Consider the following 25,035-nt stretch of genomic DNA (forward strand, 5'->3'; position numbering starts at 1 on the left):
CTCACAATGAATGGCATAGTTATGGCCTGGAGAAGCTCATTGCCATTTTTTACCTTTGAACTCAAAGTGTGATCTTGACCTTGGAGATATGGACATAATTATTCGAGCGACACACCGTCTAATGATGATGAACAAATGTGCCAAATTATTTTAAAATCTCACAATGAACGACAAAGTTATGGTCCGAACAAGGTTGTTCCGCCCGCCCACCCGCCAACATTCGCCAATCTAATAACCATTTTTTTTCTTCGGAAAACCTGGTAAAAAAAGGGAAACGCAGGGAAAATTCCCCCTCATGAGGAACCTGGGTACCTTCCCCTGATGGCCAGAGAGGGCCCTGGACACCATGCTCCATTTGTTACTGCAGACATAGAGATATTCTAACAAACACCATGTTCTCTTTGTTTTTGCACAAAAAAATAGATTGTCACATTTTAACTGTATGGTAAGCTTCTTATTGAGTAAAGGAGTAATATTTGCATTTCAAGAAAAACATTACTACAGAAATGGATGGTTGGAGAAAAAATAAGAGCCAAGACACAAACTTGTTTATTGGCAATATAACGGAACGTGTTTTACTGGATTTACAGTGTACTTACAGACACTATGTTCTGCATGTTGCTGCACACATTGGGGATGTAGAGCTGGGCAGGCGGGGACAAACCCTCCAGGGATTTCAGAATCCAGCTGTACACAGATGGCACTTCTGTGCTGATGAACACTGCTGGATACTGCATCTTGTCCAGTTGATCTGTTACCGTGGAAACAAATTTAAATAAGCCTCGCTCTGTGAAAAGCGGGTAAAATGAATTTCCATGTGTCCAAGTGTCAACCCAGACTGCACAGGCTTATCAGGGATGAACCTTAACACCTTAACTTTATTTTCTTTTAAGCAGTCATCCTTAAAAGGACAAGAGATGTGTTCGTCAGAAACACAATGCCCCGTATTGCCCCGCTTTGACATTTAATTATTTTTTTTGACCTTTGACCTTGAAGGATGACCTTGACCCTGAACTTCCACCACTCAAAATGTGCAGCTTCATGAGAACGCCGCTTTGAAATAAAAAATTTTACCTTTGACCTTGAAGGATGACCTTGACCTTGAACTTCTACCACTCAAAATGTGCAGCTTCATGAGATGCACATGCATGCCAAATATCAAGTTGCTATCTTGAATATTGAAAAAGTTATGGCCAATGTTAAAGTTTTTTTCTGACGGACGGACAGACTGACTGACATACTGACTGACGGACAGTTCAACTGCTATATGCCACCCTACCGGGGGCATAAAAATATAATAAAAGAAGAACAAGTTGTCCTTTATAAGCCTGTAAAAACTGCACAAGCTAATCTGGAATGACACTTGACGCACATTCACCTTTCACACAGTGAGGCTCAAATTAATTATTCTTACAAATATCTGAACAGTTAAGATTAGGACAATCATCTTTTTGACCTCAATAACCATTAATTTACAAACAATAATAGCCAACACACCTTGGATCATAGCCAACACACCTTTGATATTAGCCAACAAACCTTGGAATTTATTCTAGTTAGAAACTCAGATAACCTGATTTGTTAAAAACACCAGTATACCTTTAACCTTTTTCCACTCAGAAGCAAAGTGTAAATGGCTTTGTGCAAACAGCATAAAACCAGAACAACCTGCTAGTAACTCACAGTCTGTTCAGGTTTTATGCGTTTGATGCTCATGACTATCTAAAGGTTGGTAATGAAGCTTTAAAAACTTACATCTATTAAGAAAGTTCTTTATTTTTATTTGATTTTCTAATGCGTCCTAGTGTGTTTCTTAGTAGTTAAGGGTAAAAATACCAGCATACCTTTAACCCTTTCCCACTCAGAAGCAAAGTGAAAATTGCTTCTGCAAGTAACTCACAGTCTGTTCAGGTTTTATGCTGTTTGCTGCTCATCAGTATGTAAGGGTTGGTAATGAAGCCTAAACTTAAATCTAGTGAGAAAGGTCTTTAGTTTAATATAACTTTCTAAGGGACTACAAATGCGTTAAAATACGTTTCTAAGTGGTAAAGGGTTAATTACACGCAATGATCAAAGGCCTGTAAGTCAGGAATTATACCTAGACCATTGCTCAAATCAGGGATGTCAACATTGCAGTAGCAGTATTTCCCTCAAAAATAACTATGCCTTAAGATGAGAGTCTATAGACCCATGTATAATGCATGTATCAATGATACAGAAGACCGCTTTGTTTGCTAACAAAATTCTTAACTTGTTAGCTAACGAACAAACGTAAACACTGGGAAAATGTTATCATAAAAGTAAAGGTTCTTTTTTTTCTGTACAAAGCCCTTTAAGTCATGATAACCATAACTAGATGTGTTTCTAAGTAAATGGATGCTGATACCTCTGTTGGTTGTGAGAAACACCCATGAAATTAATACAGATAGGAACTCAAGCTGATGAAATGAAGTATGATATAGTCTGGTTGAGTCGTGGGTAATTTTCATAAAGTTGTTACATCACAAATATTTTATACATATATGACTATGAATCATTATGAAAATAATAATTAACCTTTCTTGTTTAAGATTTGTTGCTTTTTTCCATATGTTTATCGTCTTTTATCATCAAAATAATCGACTGTGTTGATAGTGTAATACTACCATCATGAAAATAAGCTTCCGGTTGATTCGTGGGTTCTGATTGGCCGCCAGAATTTCAAGATTTGCATACTATAAATAGCCTTTAAACTGACCTTGCAGGACAGGTTAATTTCTTGTGAAAAAATATCAACAGACGATGAAGCATGGTAAATACTTCTAAATAAACGATTTTGTGTTATTTTGAAACACTATATGAACAGTACATAAATGAGGAAATATTTCATACCGACCTATCAAGTTATGATGAATTACACTATTTACTTGTTTTTGACACATTTTTGATCGGAAAAAATAGTGACCGTGTCAAAACATTTTTCCGTAACGAACTGCATCATGTGCGAACATTCTATCGCGAGATTTCAGGCGATTTCTATACCCACGAATCAAACAGAACCCACGACTCAACCAGTAACAACCATATCATCACTACAGCAGCCATAATTTGTGAGTTCACCCATTACATAAAATTTTGACAGCTGGATGGGTAGCATGAATGTTGGACAAGAAAATATGAGCCTCAACCTGGGAAAACAGGGCATAATGCATATGCTTGAAGTGTTGTCCAATTTTAGCCTGTGCAGAATGCACAGGCTTATCACAGGACTACACTTTTCCCCAAGAGTGGATTTTGGTATAGAAGAGACTTCCTTCAAACGTAAAAATTCAATAAAGTCTGAAAGTGTAATCCCTGATTAGACTGTGTGGAATGCACAGGCTAATCAGAGATGACACTTTACACTCATGCATCAAGACTCATTTTCCCAGAGCAAGGCACATATCTTAATCCATCCTTAGTATTTAACCCATTTATGCCTTGCATCTAGAAAAAAGGCCTTGGCAAAAAGCGTAGACCCAGATGAGACGCCGCATGATGCGGCGTCTCATCAGGGTCTGCGCTGTTTGCTTAAAGGAATTTCTGTAAGAAATATTCTAAATATAGAAATAATTATACTCAACATCCCTAATTTTGGAAATAAATTGATCCAATTTAGAAGGATGGGACAGTCCACTAGGCATAAATGGGTTAAAGTAAGAACTGTAACCCATACTCTGTTGCCAGTGTTTGTACCTTCTTTAATTTGACTAGGAACAATGGGTAGAGCCAGCAGCTTGGGAAAGTCCCGCGTGTAGTAGTCCACGTAGAGGTGACAGCGCAGGTCATGTGACAGCTGCCATAGCAACACTGACAGGTGGTTGAGATCTTCAAACAGCAGGGTGTTCAATTTCAACTCCTGTAGAATATATTAAGATAACTGGAGTTTTATAATCAATTTATCATAATTTAAAACAAATGTTGAACCTTTTTTGCAACAAAATGAGACATTTTATTTTTTTGCTCCATTATTGTAACCAGCGAAAAGAGAGGCAAATTTTGATAAGCACATGTGTTCTGCAATTTTTTTTTTTTTTTTCTTTGTTTTGTGACGATAATTTTTTCCCATAACATTGGATAGCAGAGTTCCTGCAAAGGATACTATTATTGTGATTTTATCGCATTATTTTCACAAATATTGCCTTTCAATGGGTCTAGTAGCTTTTTATGTCGTTCATAAAAATGTAGGAGAATAATTCAAATGAATAATCCTCCATTAATTACCATACAAATAAGCCTTACTTCATAGACCAGAGACAAGGGCTTAATGCACAGGTGTCAAGTGTCATCACAAATTAGCCTGTGCAGTCTGTAAAGGCTTATCAGGGATGACACTTTCCGCTTAGACTGGATCTACAAACGCCTAAAAATACGTATCTAAGTGGTAAAGGGTTAAATGACCAATTCTATAAGCCTAACCTCATAGACAAGATGCAGGGCAGTGAAGCACGCAGGCATGTAGGCAAATAGGATCCCTGAAGTGCTGATGGTGGAGGCGTGGCTAAGAGGGGTGGAGTCAGGCACTGGTTGGCACGGCGACAGACCCAGGATATCCCCTACTGACTCCTCCATGAACTGGTGCAGTTCTCCACCCAGGAGGTACTCCCAGTCCTGCAGATATATATGATCCTGGCTCCAGGAAATCTGTGTTAAATGCATGTGCGGGGCATGTGCACAGGCTAATCAGGGACAACAATTTCAGCTAAGACTGGATTTCATTTCAATTTATTTTTTTTTAAGAAAAATTCCATTAAAGCAGCAAGTGTATTGTGCCTGATTAGCCTGTGCAGACAGCACAGACTTATCTTGGACGAAACTGCTAACATGCATTATGCCCCTATTTCAAGTCCTGCAGATACACACATGATGGACGAAATATTTTATAAAACTTTTCCTAGATACAATTTTTTTTAGTGTTAGTTGTCTCTAGTTTTAAAGGCTTCATTTCCAATCCTGAGATACTGACGAGCAGCAAACAGCATGAAACCTGAACAGACTGTAAGTAAATTGCATGCTTTTCTGGTTTTATGCTGGTTGTATATAGCCATTTTCACTTGGCTTCTGAGTGGGAAAGAGTAAGGACATATTTTCAGATGGGACTTTCATACAAAAATGCAAACTTGAATTTCATATGAGACTTATGTTTGTATTATTTCTTTGCCATGAAACTTTTAAACTCATCAATGATAACTATATCATTACACTCTGTTATCTAGGAAATGTGTATGGGGCATTTATTTGGCATGGTTTTTTATATACACACTAATGCTTAATCAATGATAACTATATTATTACGCTCTGTTATCTGGAAAAAATGTATGGGGCATTTATTTGGCACCGTTTTTTGTATACACACAATTATGCTTAATCAATGATAACTATATTATTACGCTCTGTTATCTGAGAAATATGTATGGGGCATTTATTTGGCGCGTTTTTTGTATACACACTAACGCTTAATCAATGATAACTATATTATTAAGCTCTGTTATCTGGGAAATATGTATGGGGCATTTATTTGGCATGGTTTTTTGTATACACACTAACGCTTCAATGATAACTATATTATAAAGCTCTGTTATCTGGGAAATATGTATGGGGCATTTATTTGGCACGGTTTTTTGTATACACACTAATGCTTAATCAATGATAACTATATTATTACGCTCTGTTATCTGGGAAATATGTATGGGGCATTTTTTTGGCACGTTTTTTTGTATACACACTAATGCTTAATCAATGATAACTATATTATTACGCTATGTTATCTGGGAAATATGTATGGGGCATTTATTTAGCACAGTTTTTTGTATACACACTAATGCTTAATCAATGATAACTATATTATTACGCTCTGTTATCTGGGAAATATGTATAGGGCATTTATTTGGCACGTTTTTTTGTATACACACTTAGGCTTATTGCTGCAAAACGGACACTCTTCTATGCAGGAAACACCTCATTAGTTGTGACAGATTAGTGTAAACTTGTCAATCAAGAATTGAGTTGACAAATATTTGTTTTTCAATTTAAAACTAAACAAGAGCTGTCACCATAGGGTGACATATGCCCCCTATAAACGCTTTGATAGAAGTAATAGCATTTTTCGAAACCTAAACGCAGATTTCGAAACCTAAACGCGGACCCTCAGTTCAAGGTCACAGGGGTCAAAATTTGTGTGCGTTTGGAAAGGCCTTGTCCATATAAACATGCATACCAAATATGAAGGTTATATCTCAAGGGACATAGAAGTTATGGGCATTTTTCGAAACCTAAACACAGATTTTGAAACCTAAGCGCGCACCCTTATTTCAAGGTCAAGGTCACAGGGGTCAAAATTTTTGTGCGTATGGAAAGGCCTTGTCCATATACACATGCAAACCAAATATGAAGGCTTTATCACAAGGGACATAGAAGTTATGAGCATTTTTCGAAACCTAAACGCAGATTTCGAAACCTAAACGCGGACCCTAAGTTCAAGGTCAAGTTCACAGGGGTAAAAAATTGTGTGCGTATGGAAAGGCTTTGTCCATATACACATGCATACCAAATATGAAGGTTATATTTCAAGGGACATAGAAGTTATGTGCATTTTTCAAAACCTAAACGCAGATTTCGAAACCTAAACGCGGACCCTACGTTCAAGGTCAAGGTCACAGGGGTAAAAATTTGTGTGCGTATGGAAAGGCCTTGTCCATATACACATGCATACCAAACATGAAGGTTATATCTCAAGGGACATAGAAGTTATGAGCATTTTTCGAAACCTAAACGCAAAGTGTGACGGAAAGACAGACAGACAGACAGACAGACAGACGGACAGTCTGATCACTATATGCCACCTTTTCTTCAAAAAGGGGGCATAAAAATACTTTTTAACTTTAAATTTGTTACCTTTACCTTAAAATTCAGTATTTCACAAAGCCTCGCATTGAGTTCTAGACATGCCAGAAATAACAAGACTATTGCTAAGCAATATCGTCCCCTACCAGTGAAACTCCAACATTTTCAGCAATATTTCAAGTCTATTTGTTGCCATAGCAACCAGAATTCTTGACGCAGGAACAAAATGAAATGACGTTCATAATCTCCATATTGCCATCTGCCCATGTTTCAAGTTTCATTAAAAAATATGAAGAACATTTAAAGTTATTGCAGGATCCAGAAAAGTGTGACCGACTGACTGACTGACAGACAGAGCGCAAACCAAAAGTCCCCTATGGTTTCATTGGTAGGGGAAAAAAAGCAATAAAGAATTATCTGTGAGATAGTGAACCAATCTCTCCTTACCTCATCAGTGCCATGGTCTGAGGTTCTGGCTCGTTTGGCTGACACAGGTGACAGGGAACTGGTCTCCAGCTCCTACAGAGAAACACATACATAGATTCTTCCAAAAAAGACCCAAAAATGGGCCATAAGACATTCCCGAACAGTGTACCTCCAGAAATGCCTCTGCTACCTTATAGTTATACTCTAATGGGGAGTCCGATAATGAGATTATGAAACCTGGTGGGACTTTAGAACGGACATTGAAGCTCTAGACCGTACTAACTGCAAATGCACAGGCTGGTCTGGACCATACGCTGGCCTCACATGTCTGATGAAACCATGAAACCTTGCTGGACTTTATAGACCTTGCGTGACTTTTTTTAATGGTATTGGCCCTTTGTATTGGGAAAGATCACATCCTTTTTATTAAAATTGGGTAATGCATATCATAAGTTTTGTTTACAAATAGAATACAATTGAGAATAAAAAGAGTTTTTGAGATTATAATGGCTTAGACTAAACTTAAAGAGTTTGACAGTAAAATGAACTGACATTTTAAATTAATTATATAAAAAACAAGAGCTGTCTCCATCGGAAGACACATGCCCCCGAAAACATTTTTTCGAAACCTAAACGCAGATTTTGAAACCTAAACGGGGACCCAAAGTTCAAGGTCAAGGGAGTCAAAATGTGTGTGTGTATGAAAAGGCCTTGGCCATATACACATGCATACCAAATATGAAGCTTACATCTGAAGCGACATATAAGTTTTTATAATGAGCAGTTTTCGAGCGGAAACTCAATTTTTTGATGATTTAAAGGCCGTAACTCAAAAGTGCCTGGATAAATTTGGCTGATTATCAAACATAACCTAGATTTTATTGCATTACACATTTTTATGAAGTTTGGTGAAGATCCGATGACAATTACTCGAGTTATTTAGCGGAAACAAGAAAAAACGCATTTTTTCGATGATTCAAGGGCCGTAACTCTGTCTGGGTCAATTTGGCCGATTATCGAACTTGACCTAGATGTAAATGCCTTACACATTTTCATGAAGTTTGGTGAAGATCTGATGACAATTGGTCGAGTTATTGAGCAGAAACAAGAAAAAACTTTTTTTTTTGATGATTTAAGGGCCGTTACATAACTCAGGAGTGTCTGGGTCAATTTGACCGATTATCGAACTTGACCTACATGGCCTTTCACATTTTCATGAAGTTTGGTGAAGATCCTATGACATTTGCTCAAGTTATTGAGCGGAAACGAGAAAAAACCCAATTTTACAATGATTCAAGGGCCATAACTCAAGTGTCTGGGTCAATTTGGCCGATTATCGAACTTGACCTAGATGTTATTGCCTTACACATTTTCATGAAGTTTGGTGAAAATCTGATCACAAGTGCTTGACTTATTCAGCGGAAAAAACACATAAATTTATCATGCTAAATGCTTGAAATGCACAAAGTGACCTTGTGACCTTTTTTTTGGACCCGGCATGACCCATATTTAAACTTGGCCTAGAAATCTTTTAGACACAACTTCTGACCAAATTTGGTGAAGATCGGATTATAACTTCTTCAATTAGAGAAGGGACACCATGATCAATGCTTAAAGTGCACTAAGTGACCTCGTGACCTTGTTTTTGACCCGGCATGACCCATATTTGAACTTGACCTAGAAATCATTTAGACACAACTTCTGACCAAATTTGGTTAAAATCGGATGAAAACCACTTAAATTAGAGAGCGGACACCATGCTAAATGCTTGAAATGCACTAAGTGACTCCGTGACCTAGTTTTTGACCCAGTATGACCCATATTCGAACTTGACCTAGACATCATTATGACACAACTTCTGACCAGATTTGGTGAAGATTGGATGAAAACTACTTAAATAAGAGAGCGGACACCATGCTAAATCCTTAAAATGCCCTTAGTGACCCGGTGACCTACTTTTTGACCCGGCATGACCCATGTTCAAACTTGACCAAGATATTGTCTAGATACAACTTCTGACCAAGTTTGGTGAAGATCGGATGAAAACTATTTGAATTAGAGAGCGGACACTGCTGTGGACGCCGCCCAGCAGCCGTCAAGGGTGAAACTATAATACGTCCGTTTTTGAAAACAGGTGTATAAAGAGACATTTCGTGAGGTTGCACATTTTTACACATACCGTGTTTTTGCACCATTTTGGGAATGGGGCTGGGTCCCTTTGCATAGGGGAAAATCACGGTGTTTTTCCTCAAATCAGGAAATTGGTGTTGCTGTTTTGCTTAAAGATGTTTCAAAATTGAGAATAAAAGTGTTTTCAGATTTCATTAACTAATATAGCTGGATCAGGGATGCACTAAATGTTGAGACTTAAACAAATTTTTTTCCCTGGAAAACTTCAAATGGGAATTTTTAGGTTCTATTTGGGAAAATATATATGTTTTTCCATAGAGAATGGGCCGAATTCAACTCCAAAAATTGAACACAAACAAGAGCTGTCTCCATCGGAAGACATATGCCCCCCAAAAAACGCTTTTTCGAAACCTTAACGCAGATTTGGAAACCAAACGCTGACCCATAGTCAATTTGGCTGATTATGTAACTTGACATAGATCTTATTGCCCAACACATTTTCCTGAAGTTTGGTGACAATTCCAGGACGATTACAGGGTTTTTTTTGGCCCGATTTTATAGCCGAAATTCGGCTATGTTCCCAATCCCAAAAAGTATACTTTTTTCCCAAAATGTTGCAAAAAATTCCCAATTTCCAAAAAAAAAAAAAAAAAAAAAAATTTTTTTTTTTTTTTTTTTTTTTTTTTTTTAGAAAGAAGTCTTATGTGTATTTTATCTCAATTTTAATTCAATTACATGTAACAAAATATTATATGATTTTTTTCTTTTAATTTGAATGATTATAAAGAGTTAAATCAAATTTAGTATTTCCCTAGGCTAATCAGTGGACTTTTCGTGTGGAGAAAAAGGCTAATGAATTTATTTTCCCAATTTCATGAAAATGCCGATAAAATTCCCAATTCCAAAGCCATGGGTTATCTTCCCAAAAAGTGGAAAAAAAAACCTGGATTACTTGAGTAGTTAAGCGGAAACGCAATTTTTTATGATTTAAGGGCAGTAACTCACAAGTGCCTGGGTTAATTTGGCTGATTGTCGAACTAAACCTACATTTTATTGCCTTACACATTTTTATGAAGTTTGGTGAAGATCCAATGACAATTGCTTGAGTCATTGAGCGGAAACAAGAAAAAACGAAAATTTTCGATGATTCAAGGGCCGTAACTCAAAAGTGTCAGGGTCACTTTGGCCAATTATCGAATTTGACCTAGATGTTATTGCCTTACACAGTTTCATGAAGTGTGGTGAGGATCCCGTGACATTTGCTCGAGTTATTGAGCAGAAACAAGAAAAACAAGCAAATTTGTTGAATTGATTACCCCTGCCAAAATACTTCTGGACACAAATATTTCTGGACGGATGGACAACGCCAACATCATCCTCTTATCCATTTATATACTCATACCAAGTTTCAATGAAATCCGTCAATGCACTTCGAAGATATGGCTCCGGACACACAAAAAAAGCATTTTTTTAAGATACATAGGGTCATAACTCCGTTATTATCCATTGATATACAATACCATTTGGCATGCATCATCCTTTTATCCATATATATATATATACTTATACCAAGTTTCAATGAAATCCACCAAAGCACTTCCAAGATATGGCTCATTACTAAAAAAGCATTTTTTTCAAGATACAAAGGGCCATAACTCTGTTATTAACAGATGGTGTACAATGCCATTTGGCATGCATCATCATCTTATCCATATATACTCATACAAAGTTTCAATAAAATCCGCCAAAGCACTTCAAGGAAGATATGGCTCCGGACGGATGGACAACGCCAAAACAATATCCCTCCGCCTATGGAAACAATTTTACGATGATTCAAGGGCCGTAACTCAGGAGTGTCTGAGTCAATTAGGCCGATTATTGAACTGACCTAGACATTATTGCCTTACATATTTTGATTGAGATTGTTGAAGATCTGATGACAATTGCTCGAGTCATTGAGCGGAAACGAGAAACTCCCAATTTTACGATGATTCAAGGGCCGTAACTCAGGAGTGTCTGGGTCAATTTGGCCGATTATCGAACTTGACCTAGATGTTGCCTTACACATTTTCATGAAGTTTGGTGAAGATTTGATGACAATTGCTTGACTTATTGAGCGGAAACTAATCCAGAGGGACGGACGGACCAACACACTAACGGACGGTGCGATTTTAATATGCCTCCAGAACCTATGTTCTGGGGGCATAAAAACACACTGACATACATACCTTTTCAGTAATTGGCAGCTTTCCAACATCATATCCCATCATGCCGAGCAGACAGGAAGTGAACATGGCCCACTCTGTCTGACTCCCAACTGCCCCGGGAGAGTTACGCACAGTCAACCATCGACCAATCATCTGCATGGCGAGGTCTCGAGGCAACATGTGCTTCAACGCTCGTAGACAGAGATCTATACCAGAGGAGTTTGTCATGTCCGGTAACGTACATCGGAACATGTGCCCATTCGACAGCTCAATGGTAAACCTGGCCTTCACATTATCCCTTAACGCGTGAATCAGTGCACAACCCAGTGGAAACTCTTCGAAATGTGACGTCTCATCCAGCTCAGTGGCAACCGGAGAGATCTGATTGAGCTGAAAGTCCTCGTCAAATCGCGTTTCCATGGCGCTAGAGGGGCGGCTGGACGTAAAGACGCCCCCTCGTACCGGGCTATGCAGCGGGGTGGTCTGTCTCAGCAAGCTGTTACACAGGCTACCAATAGGCAGGATGGGAACATGGAGCCTGTTAATCCTCGTTATCCCACTGTACACATAAAGCACCCCGCTGATGTCTAGAATTATCAACAGGTCTTTTCCTTCAATAGGAATTGCGTCTTTACACGGAATGATATTTACAGTCCCAAACACGATTCTTTTGAGATCGTTACTTTCCTCAAACTTCACACATCTCAGCTGCTGCCTGTAGGATATCAAGTAACACATGTACTGCTGCCCACACAGGTCCCGCGTGAAGAACGCTTTTGACGACTTCCCGAGAGACCCGTCGCGTATCGCTGGGGCGTTCTCCGTCCAGATATGCTCAAGACAGATCTCTGGCGTGATTGGTTCAGCCCATTCCGTGGCTATGGCCTCGTTGATGACGGACATGTTGGCTGGGGAGCGGTAGAAGCTGCCAGACGTACGTGGCGCCATCTGAGGGGAGGGCGTGTGAAGACGGTGCAGCGAGTTGTCCAGGAAAGGGGCTGGACTTTGGGAACGTCTGCAGAAAAATAGAAAAGTAAATTTGAGCCATGCTATTGGAAAAAGAGGTTAATTGCATGTGCGTTAAATGTCGTCCCAGATTAGTCTGTGCAGACTGCGCAATAAGGGACTACGCTTTCCGCCTAATCTGAATTTTTTTAAGGAGACTTTAAAAAGAACAAAAGACCATAAAAGTGTCCCTGATTTTACAACTTGAAATTAAATTAACATACTGAACAAATCTTAAGGCTAAGAATGATTAGATCTACACTCAATTCTTCCTTTTTGGAACAAATGAAACAGTATGCAATGGATGCTGAAAATGACAAATTACAAATGGAATAAGTCACTTGATTTGGATGTTTCTAATAAAATTGCTGTATCAATAAAAATCTCATTGAAATTTTCTGCAAAAAAATTGCACTGTGAACAAGAAACATACAAGAAACCATCGGAGACGGGTGATGCTCCCCAAACGTTTTTTTGTCAAAATATTACACAATATATATTCAGATAAAAGGAAACATCTTGAGGGCACAGTAGTTGGGAGGACAAGAATTAAAAAAAAAAAATTCAAAGGGCCATAACTCTGCGAAAAATCATCCGACCAGAACCCGCTGATAATATGCACATCTCTTCTTGGCAGTGAAGCTTCCCATAAAGTTTCATTGAATTAAGGTCATTAGTTGCTGAGAAATAGCCCGAACAAGAATTGCACTATATGTACAGTTAATGGAAAATTTCAAAGGGCCATAACTCTGCGAAAAATCATCCGACCAGAACCCATGCACATCTCCTCTTGGTAGTGAAGCTTTCCATAAAGTTTCATTGAATTCCTGTCATTAGTTGCTGAGAAATAGCCCGGACAAGAATTGCACTATATGTACAGTTAATGGAAAATTTCAAAGGGCCATAACTCTGTTAAAAAATCATCCGACCAGAACCCGCTAATAAGCACATTTCCTCTTGGCAGTGAAGCTTCCCATAAAGTTTTATTGAATTCCGGTCATTAGTTGCTGAGAAATAGCCCGGACAAGAATCAACTATATGTTCAGTTAATGGAAAATTTCAAAGGGCCATAACTCTGTAAAAAATCATCCGACCAGAACCGGCTAATAATATGCACATCTCCTCTTGGTAGTGAATCTTCCCATAAAGTTTTATTGAATTCCGGTCCTTAGTTGCTGAGAAATAGCTATGACAAGAATTGCACTATATGTACAGTTAATGGAAAATTTCAAAGGGCCATAACTCTGGAAAAAATCATCTGACCAGAACCCGCTGATAATATGCACATCTCCTCTTGGTGGTGAAGCTTTCCATAAAGTTTCATAGAATTCCGGTCATTAGTTGCTGAGAAAAAGCCCAGACAAGTATTGCACTATATGTACAGTAAATGGAAAATTTCAAAGGGCCATAACTCTGCGAAAAATCATCCGACCAGAACCAGCTAATAATTTGCACATCTCCGCTTGGTAGTGAATCTTCCCATAAAGTTTTATTGAATTCCAGTCATTAGTTGCTGAGAAATAGCCTGGACAAGAATTGCACTATATGTAAAGTTAATGGAAAATTTCAAAGGGCCATAACTCTGGGAAAAATCATCCAACCAGAACCCGCTGATAATATGCACATCTCCTCTCGGTAGTAAAGCTTCCCATAAAGTTTCATTGAATTCCGGTCAATAGTTGCTGAGAAAAAGCCCTGACAAGAATTGCACTATATGTACAGTTAATGGAAAATTTCAAAGGGCCATAACTCTGTGAAAAATCATCCGACCAGAACCGCTGATAATATGCACAACTCCTCTTGGTAGTGAAGCTTCCCATAAAGTTTCATTGAATTCCGGTCATTAGTTGTTGAGAAATAGCCCGGACAAAAATTAAGCACGGACGGACACACGGACGGACAGACGAAGCGGCCACTATATGCTCCCCCCCCCCACATTTTTTAGGGAGAGCATAAAAATCATGCTTTTTTCTTGATGTGAGTAAAAGCCTTGCATTCCATTTTGAGTAATAATTAACAGAATAAGTAATATATAGGGTAAGGTATTGTCCATTCTTAACTTGATACTGATACAAGCTTTTTCGTTTAAAAGAAATAATATTGACGGTTAAGGGCCTAAATTCAGCCCATCCAAAAGGAAAAACTCACGGAACATGTAAACCAGTCTCTACCAACCTGTCCATGCAGGGCTGAACATGTAAACCAGTCTCTACCAACCTGTCCATGCAGGGCTGAACATGTAAATCAGTCTATACCAGCCTGTCTATGCCGGGCTGAACTTGTAAACCAGTCTGTACCAATGTGTCCATGTAGGCTGAACATGTAAACCAGTCTATACCAACCTGTCCATGCCAGGCTGAACCTGTTAACCAGTCTATACCAACCTGTCCATGTCAGGCTAGACATGTAAACCAGTCTATACCAACCTGTCCATGCTGGACTTAACATGTAAAACCAGTCTAAACAAACCTGTCCATAACGGGCTGAACATGTAAACCAGTCTATACCAACCTGCCCATGCCGGGCTAAACATGTAAACATACCAACCTGTCCATGACAGGCTGAACATGTAAAACAGTCTATACCAACCTGTCCATGCCAGGCTGAACATGTAAACCAGTCTATACCAACCTGTCCATGCCAGGCTGAACATTTAAAACAGTCTATACCAACCTGTCCATGCCAGGCTGAACATGTAGACCAGTCTATACCAACCTGTCCATGTCGGGCTAGACATGTAAACCAGTCTATACCAACCTATCACGTACATAACATGTATACCAGTCTATACAAACCTATCCATGCCAGGCTAAACATGTAAACCAGTCTATACCAACCTGTCCATGCCGGGCTAGATATGTAAACCAGTCTATACCAACCTGTCCATGTCGGGCTAGACATGTAAACCAGTCTATACCAACCTGTCCATGCTGAGCTAGACATGTAAACCAGTCTATGCCAACCTGTCCATGCTGGGCTAGACATGTAAACCAGTCTATACCAACCTGTCCATGCCAAGCTAGACATGTAAACCAGTCTATACCAACCTGTCAATGCTGGGCTAGACATGTAAACCAGTCTATACCAACCTGTCCATGCCGGGCTTAACATGTTAACCAGTCTATACCAACCTGTCCATGCCAGGCGGGTTCATTATGAGAGGACTCTGGGAATGCGACATCAGGTGGGGGGTCCGGCCAGAGTAGCTTCGTAATGGCGACACCATCGGTGACTGGGCCGATAGGTTGCCATAGTAGCGGGACATGCTGCTGGACTGGTTGAGATTGTGCACTGGCGTGAACATGCTGTTGGTCTGCTCCCACATCGCTGCTATGGCTTCACATTCCTGAAAAACACAACAAAATGTTGGGATGGAGAATGGGCCCTTTATTGGATAGTCATCAAAATCGGCATTTTGACCATATCAGAATAATACTTCACAACACTAACACGTAAGGAACTGACTTATATTAAACCTAAGATCAAAGCAAACCTGGTTTGACATTTACTAGTAGAGGGCCTTCTTTCTAGCAAAACTTCTATACAAGATCTATATAAAGAACAAGAAAGGGTAAGCAAGGGCAGGAGACTGAGGTCAAAATGCAAGTTTCTAACCCTGAAAAATACATGTTAAAAATATTATTGTTCTTTCTACACAGGTAAATAATGGACATTCCAGTATCAGGGTCTACCCCAGGCCATTTAAGCGCCCCTTGCCGGGGCGCTTGAATTTCGAAATCAGAGTCCCCGGGGCGCTTGAAATTTTCCGATCAGTGTATTCTTCAGTAAAAGAAAGTGGAGATTGTCCAAAAAAATCAAGGTTTTCCTATCAGTGTATCAATATTCCCTGTTTTAAAAGAGCACTCGGTACCGACTTTCACAAGTAATCGCCATAAACACACACACATGGGGTAATGGATAATCCACTGATAAGAGAATAGCATGACGCGCGTATCGATTATTCTAGCCACATTACACGGTCATTTAAATGCTGACAAGGATGTATCTGGTAACTTTCCAGTCGTCAAACTGTGAAGTTCATCGTCCAATCGGTTACGCGAATGCACATTATTTTTTATTGACGTCGGGCATGAAGTAAGAGTTTATCCCAGCTTGATTAGCAAGTAGTTGTACCATTTGAGTAATATAAAACCGGTAATTATTACAGTACAGAACATTAAAGACGGTTTCGGGCATCATCATCACACCTTTTTACTGTAAACAAGTGTTACCTATGACTCATAATTAATACGAGAAATTAATTGCAAGTGGTAAACAATTAATTATTATAGCGGTTACAACTATGTGATAACAATTTATTTAATTCCAGTACATGTATATTTCAACATGTCCATTTATAGAACTGATTCACCTCGTTTTTCTGACATTTATTCGACACGTAATGCGCTTTAACAAACTTTCGTTGAATTAATTACGCACACTTGTAAATGTTTCGTCCGATAATCGATAGTTAGAAGACTGATGATGGCAACCGGCCGTGATCCTCGTGGACAACGTGAATTTCATGCATAATTCCGTCAAAACATTTATTTGACTCGTAAAGTGTGTAAACAAATTATCGTTGAATTTATAACGCAACGGTTAATATTTGTTGAAATCTCAAATGGGAATAATTAAATTTGAAATCCCAAACCCATTACCGTAAGTCGATGTTAACGCGTTTTTAATCCGAAACACACTTCCGAATGTAAATGTTACCGCAACGTTAAATATTTTTGCTTCAAATTAGCAGTGCAAATGTATTTTGTGTCGAATCTTTTTCTCAATTAAAAAGAGCGCGAAAATTATGCAGCATGTACAACGTCACGTCTATTGCATACAAATGGCGTGTATTGAGCGTTTTAACAAGCACACAACAGGTCAGGTGATTGACGCATATTCAGAGGCAATATTTCATCAAATCTATAAATAGTCACTTAAAAATGGCAAGGTTTGTGTTAAAGGAATAACTGAAAGCTTTTATCGTAAATATTTACCAGGAAGAGATTGATAAAAACTGAATAAACGGGATTATCGGGTAATAAATAGAAACTTGAAAAATAGTAAGTATACAGTAATAGAGTCGGGTTGAAACGGATGTATTGGGGAATCGTTCGAGTCGGGATTTTACTATCTGTGCGGAAAAGTTTTAAAACAATTAAACAATATAAAAAAATATATTTTTAAATGACTGGGGGATTTTTTTTAAGAGTCATAGCGCACCAAATGACGTCTTTTGACGCTGTTTTTCTTTGAGTTATAACGCACCACAGAACGTGAATTGACACGTTAAATTTAAAAAAAATCAACGTCGGGAGGGGACACCCCGAACCCACCCCCGGGCCGCCTGAACAAATTCCGGGAGAAGGCACTGAGTATAGTTTTTTCAAATAACAATTGTTCGTTTATATAACTACAAACACAAACAAGAGATGTGTTTGTCAGAAACACAATGCCCCAAATCGCGCCGCTTTGATTTTTTTTTTCAATATATCATTTGGCAGGTTTAGAAATTATCTCCCTTTAAAAGCTTATTACTTCCCTTGGATTGTATTTTTTGACTTTTGACCTTGAAGGATGACCTTGACCTTTCACCACTCAAAATGTGCAGCTTCATGAGATACACATGCATGCCAAATATCAAGCTGCTATCTTCAATATTGCAAAAGTTATGGCCAATGTTAAAGTTTTCAGACAGACGCACCGACTGACAGACGGACTGACGGACAGTTCAACTGCTATATGCCACCCTACCAGGGGCATAACAAACTCCAGTGGAATACGCAAACACTCACCGTCTGTAGGACTTTGCGGACCTTCCACGCCGAGTGTATGCCTACCATGGTATCATAGGTGAGGACGAGGGAGGGGTCGTCACTAGAGAACACGATGTGCTGGGTGTTGTCTGTCAGGTATGACGTCTTGTTGGCTCCCAGTGTTCCTGTGGGAATATTTGAGCCTTATTCTGGGAAAACTGGGATCAATGCTTTCAGATTAGCCTGTGCAAGCCACACAGGCTTTTCAGGGACCAAACATTCCGCAATGTTGGTGATTTAAAAAGTTCCTTCTAAGCAAAAAGCAAGTTCAGGAGGAGAGTGATGTCCCTTATTAGCCTATGTTGCCCGCTCAAGCTTATCTGGGACAAAAGCTTTTAGCCCAGTTTTTGTAGAATGAGGTTCATTTGTTCAACTCAATTTTCAAATGACTCTTGTAATAAGAGCTTGAAAATGTCACAGTAGTGGCAACCCCCCCCCCTTCCCTCCTTCCCCTGAACACTGCATGGTGTCATATAAAGTAAGTTGCAGTCAACTTATATACAAGAGCACCGCCTAGCGGGTGCAAACCGCTCATCTATTTTTCTTTTTAAAGGTGTAGGAACCTATCTAAATTTCAATCACAAAGGAGGGAGGGGTGGAGTGAAGAGGGGTGTATAGTGTGGGGGTGTGGTCATTTATTACATTATCTTCCAAAAATGCAAACAAAAATGCAAAATAAAAAAATTATTGGGGGGGGGGGGGGATTCTTGGGTGGGATGGTTGGACGGTATTTCAAAAATAAAATAATAACAAGGGACAAAATTGTCACAAAACCAGCTTTTCATTGTGAAAAAAAAATCTGATAAAGGGAGAAAACTCAAACTGAACTTTTGAAATGACCAAAAAAAATTAACCCCCTTTGTAAGTTTTTTTTTTTTAAAAAAATCTATTTTTAGTCGTGGCGACCTTGACATTGGAGATATTGACGTGATTCTTTCGTGGGACACACCGTCTCATGATGGTGAACAAATGTGCCAAATGATTTTAAAATCTCACAATGAATGACATAGTTATGGCCAGGACAAGCTCATTTATGGCCATTTTTGTCCTTTGAACTCAAAGTGTGACCTTGACCTTGGAGATATCGACGTAATTATTTCACGCGACACACCGTCCAATGATGGTGAACAAATGTGCCAAATGATTTTAAAATCTGACGATGAACGACATAGTTATGGCTCGGACAAGCTCATTTATGGCCATTTTTGACCTTTGAACTCAAAGTGTGACCTTGACCTTGGAGATATCGACGTAATTATTTCGCGCGACACACCGTCCAATGATGGTGAACAAATGTGCCAAATGATTTTAAAATCTGACAATGAACGACATAGTTATGGCCCGGACAAGCTTATTCCGCCAGCCCGCCAGCCAGCCAGCCCGCCAGCCAGCCAGCCAGCCCGCCCGCATTCGCCAATCTAATAACCAGTTTTTTCCTTCGGAAAACCTGGTTAAAAATAAATATTTGTGTTTTTTAACCATGTTTGAAAAAAACAAGAGATGTGTTTGTCAGAAACACAATGCCCCCTATTGTGCTGCTTTGAAATTTTTTGTTTTTGTTTTTTTTACCTTTGACCTTGAAGGATGACCTTGACCTTGAACTTCCACCACTCAAAATGTGCCGCTTTATGAGAACGCCGCTTTGAAATTATTATTTTTTTACCTTTGACCTTGAAGGATGACCTTGACCTTGAAGGATGACCTTGAACTTCCACCACTCAAAATGTGCAGCTTCATGATAACGCCGCTTTAATTATTTTTTTTAACTTTGACCTTGAAGGATGACCTTGACCCTGAACTTCCACCACTCAAAATGTGCAGCTTCATGATAACGCCACTTTGAATTAATTTTTCTTACCTTTGACCTTGAAGGATGACCTTGACCTTGAAGAATGACCTTGAAATTCCACCACTCAAAATGTGCAGCTTCATGAGAACGCCACTTTGAATATTTTATTTTGACCTTTGACCTTGAAGGATGACCTTGACCTTGAAGGATGACCTTGACCTTAAACTTCCACCACTCAAAATGTGCAGCTTCATGAGAACGCCGCTTTGATTAAAAAAAAAAATTGACCTTGAAGGATGACCTTGACCTTGAACTTCCACCACTCAAAATGTGCAGCTTCATGAGATACACATGCATGCCAAATATCAAGTTGCTATCTTCAATATGAAAAAATGTATGGCCAATGTTAAAGTTTTCGGACGGACAGACGCCATTTATTCAACATTTGACCTTGAAGGATGACCTTGACCTTTACCTTTCACTACTCAAAATGTTCAGCTCCATGAGATACACATGCATGCCAAATATCAAGTTGCTATCTTCAATATTGAAAAAGTTATGGCCAATGTTAAAGTTTTTGGACGGACAGACACTATTCTTGGGTGCGATGGTTGGATGGTATTTCAAACATAAAATAATAAAAATAAATATTTGTGTTTTTTAACCGTTTCAAAAACAATTATTTGGGGGGGTGGGGTGGGGGGGGGAGGGGGGTATAGTGTGAGGGTGTGGTGGTTATTTGTGAGATGATCTTAAAAAAAAAAAATAGGGGGGGGGGGGGGAGGGGGGTATTCTTGGGTGCCATGGTTGGACGGTATTTCAAACATAAAATAATAAAAATAAATATTTGTGTTTTTTAACCGTTTCCAAAAAAACGATTTGAGGGGGTGGGGTGAAGGGGTATAGTATAGTGTTAGGGTGTGGTGGTCATTTGTGAGATGATCTTAAAAAAAAAAAAAAAAATTGGGGTGGGGTGTGATTCTAGGGGGGGGGGGTGGGGGGGGGGGGTGGGGGGGAGGGCACGGGGGATGGTTTGGGTGGAGTCTATTGTGGTATGTCAGGTAAGAGTAGTTTTGTCAAAGTATCAATCAAATCTAATCATAAATAAAGAAGTGATGGCATTTTTAGCAAAATTTAATAATTTGACCTTGAGAGTCAAGGTCATTCAAAGGTCAAGGTAAAATTCAACTAGCACGGTACAGTAACCTCACGATAGCATGAAAGTATTTGAAGTTTGAAAGCAATAGCCTTGATACTTTAGAAGTAAAGTGGATCGAAACACAAAATTTAACCATATATTCAAAGTAACTAAGTCAAAAAAGGGCCATAATTCCGTAAAAATGACAACCAGAGTTATGCAACTTGTCCTTTTACTGTACCCTTATGATAGTTTGCGAGTGTTCCAACTATGAAAGCAATATCTACTAGAAATGGCGCGGCAGAGGCCGACGCGTATCCCCACGCCGAATGTTTGACCTAGGTGTGCCCCAGGGTTGGTAATGGGGCCATGCATAGCTGAGATTGACCGTATTGTCATAAGAGAAGTTCATCATCAATAAGAAGTGAATTGGTGTAGAAATGAAGAAGTTATAGTAAAAGGCAATTTTGGGTGGGTGTGACATATGTGGGCAGGGCGCCCCAGGGTTGGTAATGGGGCCATGCATAGTTGAGATTGACCGTATTGTCATAAGAGAGGTTCAGTATCAATTTGAAGTGAATCGGTGTAGAAATGAAGAAATTATAGTAAAAGGCAATTTTGGGTGGGTGTGGTCTATGTGGGCGGGGCGCCCCAGGGTTGGTAATGGGGCCATGCATAGTTGAGATTGACTGTATTGTCATAAGAGAAGTTCAATATCAATTTGAAGTGAATCGGTGTAGAAATGAAGAAATTATAGTAAAGGCAATTTTGGGTGGGTGTGGTCTATGTGGGCGGGGCCCCAGGGTTGGTTATGGGAACATGCATAGTTGAGATTGACCCTAATGTCATAAGAGAAGTTCAGTATCAATTTGAAGTGAATCCGTGTAGAAATGAAAAAATTATAGTAAATGGATTTTTTAGGTGGGTGTGGCCTATGTGGGCGGGCGCCCCAGGGTTGGGATTGGGGCCATGCATAGTTGAGATTGACCCTAATGTCATAACAAAAGTTCAGTATCAATTTGAAGTGAATCCGTGTAGAAATGAAAAAATTATAGTAAATGGAAATTTTTGGTGGGTGTGGCCTATGTGGGTGGGGCACCCCAGGGTTGGGAATGGGGCCATGCATGGTTGAGATTGACTGTATTGTCATAGGTGAGGTCCAGTATCAATTTGAAGTGAATCGGTGTAGAAATAAAGAAGTAAATGTAAAATAACCTAAAACAAGAGCGCCGCATGACGGAGCAATATACGCCCGATTCGTGTGCCATTGGAGATGATACACTGATGATTGATGTATTTGTTTTGGAAATAAGCAAAAAAAAATTTCAAAAATCGCGAAAAAAATAAACCCGATGAAAATATCGCAAAATAAAACTGGATAAAAATATTGCATAAAAATATTGCATGTGTTAATCGGTTGCATGTCTCCAATCAGACCTGACTGATATATAATCTATATACTACCTCTGACCAAGTTTGGTGAATTCAACTTGAACTAGAGCTTTGTCACTGAATGTGACTTATACCCCCATACCACTTTGACGCAGGATAAAAAGTTGTTTAAAAGTTTCGGATGAATACAATTTGAATTAGAGTCCGGACAAAGTGGCGCCGTTGAAAATGCACTAATTGACCCTATGACCTAGTTCTTGACCCGACATAACCCATATTCGAACTTGACCTAGATATCAACTAGATGCAACTACTGACCAAGTTTGGTAAAGATCGGATGAATACAATTTGAATAAGAGTCCGGACAAAGTGGCGCTGTTGAAAATGGACTAATTGACCCTATGACCTAGTTTTTTACCTGGCATGACCCATATTCGAACTTGGCCTAGATATCAACTAGATGCAACTACTGACCAAGTTTGGTGAAGATAAGATTTATACAATTTGAATTAGAGTCCGGACAAAGTAAAATGCACTAATTGACCCTTTGACCTAGTTTTTGACCCAGCATGACCCATATTCGGACTTGACCTAGATATCAACTAGATGCAACTACTGACCAAGTTTGGTGAAGATCGGATGAATACAATTTGAATTAGAGTCCGGACAAAGTGGCGCCGTTGAAAATGCACTAATTGACCCTATGACCTAGTTTTTGACCCGGCATGACCCATATTCGAACTTGGCCTATATATCAACTAGATGCAACTGCTGACCAAGTTTGGTGAAGATCGGATGAATACAATTTGAAATAGAGTCCGGACAAAGTGGCCCCTTTGAAAATGCACTTATTGACCCTATGACCTAGTTTTTGACCCGGCATGACCCATATTCGAACTTGGCCTAGATATCAACTAGATGCAACTGCTGACCAAGTTTGGTGAAGATCGGATGAATACAATTTGAATTAGAGTCCGGACAAAGTGATGCCTTCCGCCCGCCGCCCGCCCGCCCGCCAAGGGGTTTCACATAATACGTCCCGTATTTTATACGGGCGTATAAAAATGAGTGATAATTTCTGACGCGGCCCCACCCCAACCCCTATAACTTTTGACCCAGGGGTCAGATCAAAATTCCAAATAGTGCACCGTCGCACATATGCTCATAGCTACCATGTGTGTAAATTTCAAGGTTCTAGTGCTTTTAGTGTAGGAGGAGATAGTGGCCAGGACGGACAGACAGACGGACGGACAGACGGACGGACAGACGGACGGACGGCGGAGATCACCACAATATCCCCACCTTTTTTTCAAAAAGCGTGGGGATAATGATAGTTTAGGGGTAAAGTGGACCAAAACACAAAACTAAAGGGCCCATAATTCCGTCCAAATGCCAGTCAGAGTTACATTACTTTGCCTGCACAGTCCCCTTATGATAGTTAGTAAGTGTTGCAAGTATGAAAGCAATAGCTTTGATACTTAAAGCGGGTATATACGATTTTTTATATGCGTTTAATTGTAATATATTGATAAAATATGTTACAATAACACAAAATAGGCAAGAAAAATTATACATTAAAGCCGAATTTCATAAAATGCAGCAAGGACAATTTAGTGCCCCTAGCCGATAGTGACGTACATATTTTCCTACAATAACCGAAGCATTCGTCTTTGTATTATAAACCGTTAAACTACGAGGGGTGTTCTAGAAGTTCGTGGATTTTCGCTATAACTTATTAGTTTGCTGGTAAAAGTCAATGAAATTTACATATTATACAAACCAATTATCACGGACTTTGTATATAAGCTAAAAATGCATGAATTCCATAAAGCGCGTTTGAAACGCGTTGCCATAGAGACCTCAGTAACGACATGCGGCGCACGTGTGTATTTTATTATAAGTATGGGCGTTATGCCAATTTAAATTTGGTTTAAATGTCGTTGATAAACAGAATTTACGGCAAATTTCACGCTACAGCGCCTAAGTCCTCCTTACAGCCCGGATTTGGCCCCTATGGACTTCCGCGTCTTCCCGGAAGTAAAATCACAGTTGCGCGGTATTCGCTTTGCAAGTAAACAGGAACTAACAGTTGCAGCAAAGCGAATCGTGTTGTTTTTTGACGCTGACTGGTCAAGACACTTTTGACAATTGGATTTCCCGACACATAAAGTGCATTCGCGTTGGAGGTGATTATGTGGAAAAGATTTGACAATTGTTAACTTCATAACGTCATTGACGTTAATCAGAAACGTTACACGTGCGTCGGTGTGT

At 39.3% G+C, this 25,035-nt stretch overlaps 2 protein-coding genes across 4 annotated transcripts in view; both read right to left on the reverse strand.

Annotated features, from left to right (window-relative positions):
- Nucleotides 1-25,035, reverse strand: part of LOC127874850 (anaphase-promoting complex subunit 1-like) — a 101,249-nt gene that overhangs the window by 53,442 nt on the left and 22,772 nt on the right. For both annotated transcript variants that reach the window (XM_052419502.1, XM_052419501.1), the window contains exons 9-15: nt 18,425-18,570; nt 15,761-15,975; nt 11,646-12,639; nt 7,309-7,380; nt 4,438-4,629; nt 3,715-3,877; nt 600-751 (exon numbers count right to left, since the gene is read on the reverse strand). In XM_052419502.1, the coding sequence (XP_052275462.1) occupies nt 600-751; nt 3,715-3,877; nt 4,438-4,629; nt 7,309-7,380; nt 11,646-12,639; nt 15,761-15,975; nt 18,425-18,570 (1,934 nt within the window). The remainder of the gene's footprint in view (nt 1-599; nt 752-3,714; nt 3,878-4,437; nt 4,630-7,308; nt 7,381-11,645; nt 12,640-15,760; nt 15,976-18,424; nt 18,571-25,035) is intronic.
- The window catches only part of LOC127874870 (calcineurin subunit B type 1), a 163,087-nt gene that overhangs the window by 2,788 nt on the left and 135,264 nt on the right, over nt 1-25,035 (reverse strand). The window lies entirely within an intron of this gene.

This window comes from Dreissena polymorpha, chromosome 3 (genome assembly GCF_020536995.1).
Source record: "Dreissena polymorpha isolate Duluth1 chromosome 3, UMN_Dpol_1.0, whole genome shotgun sequence".
NCBI classification, from domain to species: domain Eukaryota; kingdom Metazoa; phylum Mollusca; class Bivalvia; order Myida; family Dreissenidae; genus Dreissena; species Dreissena polymorpha.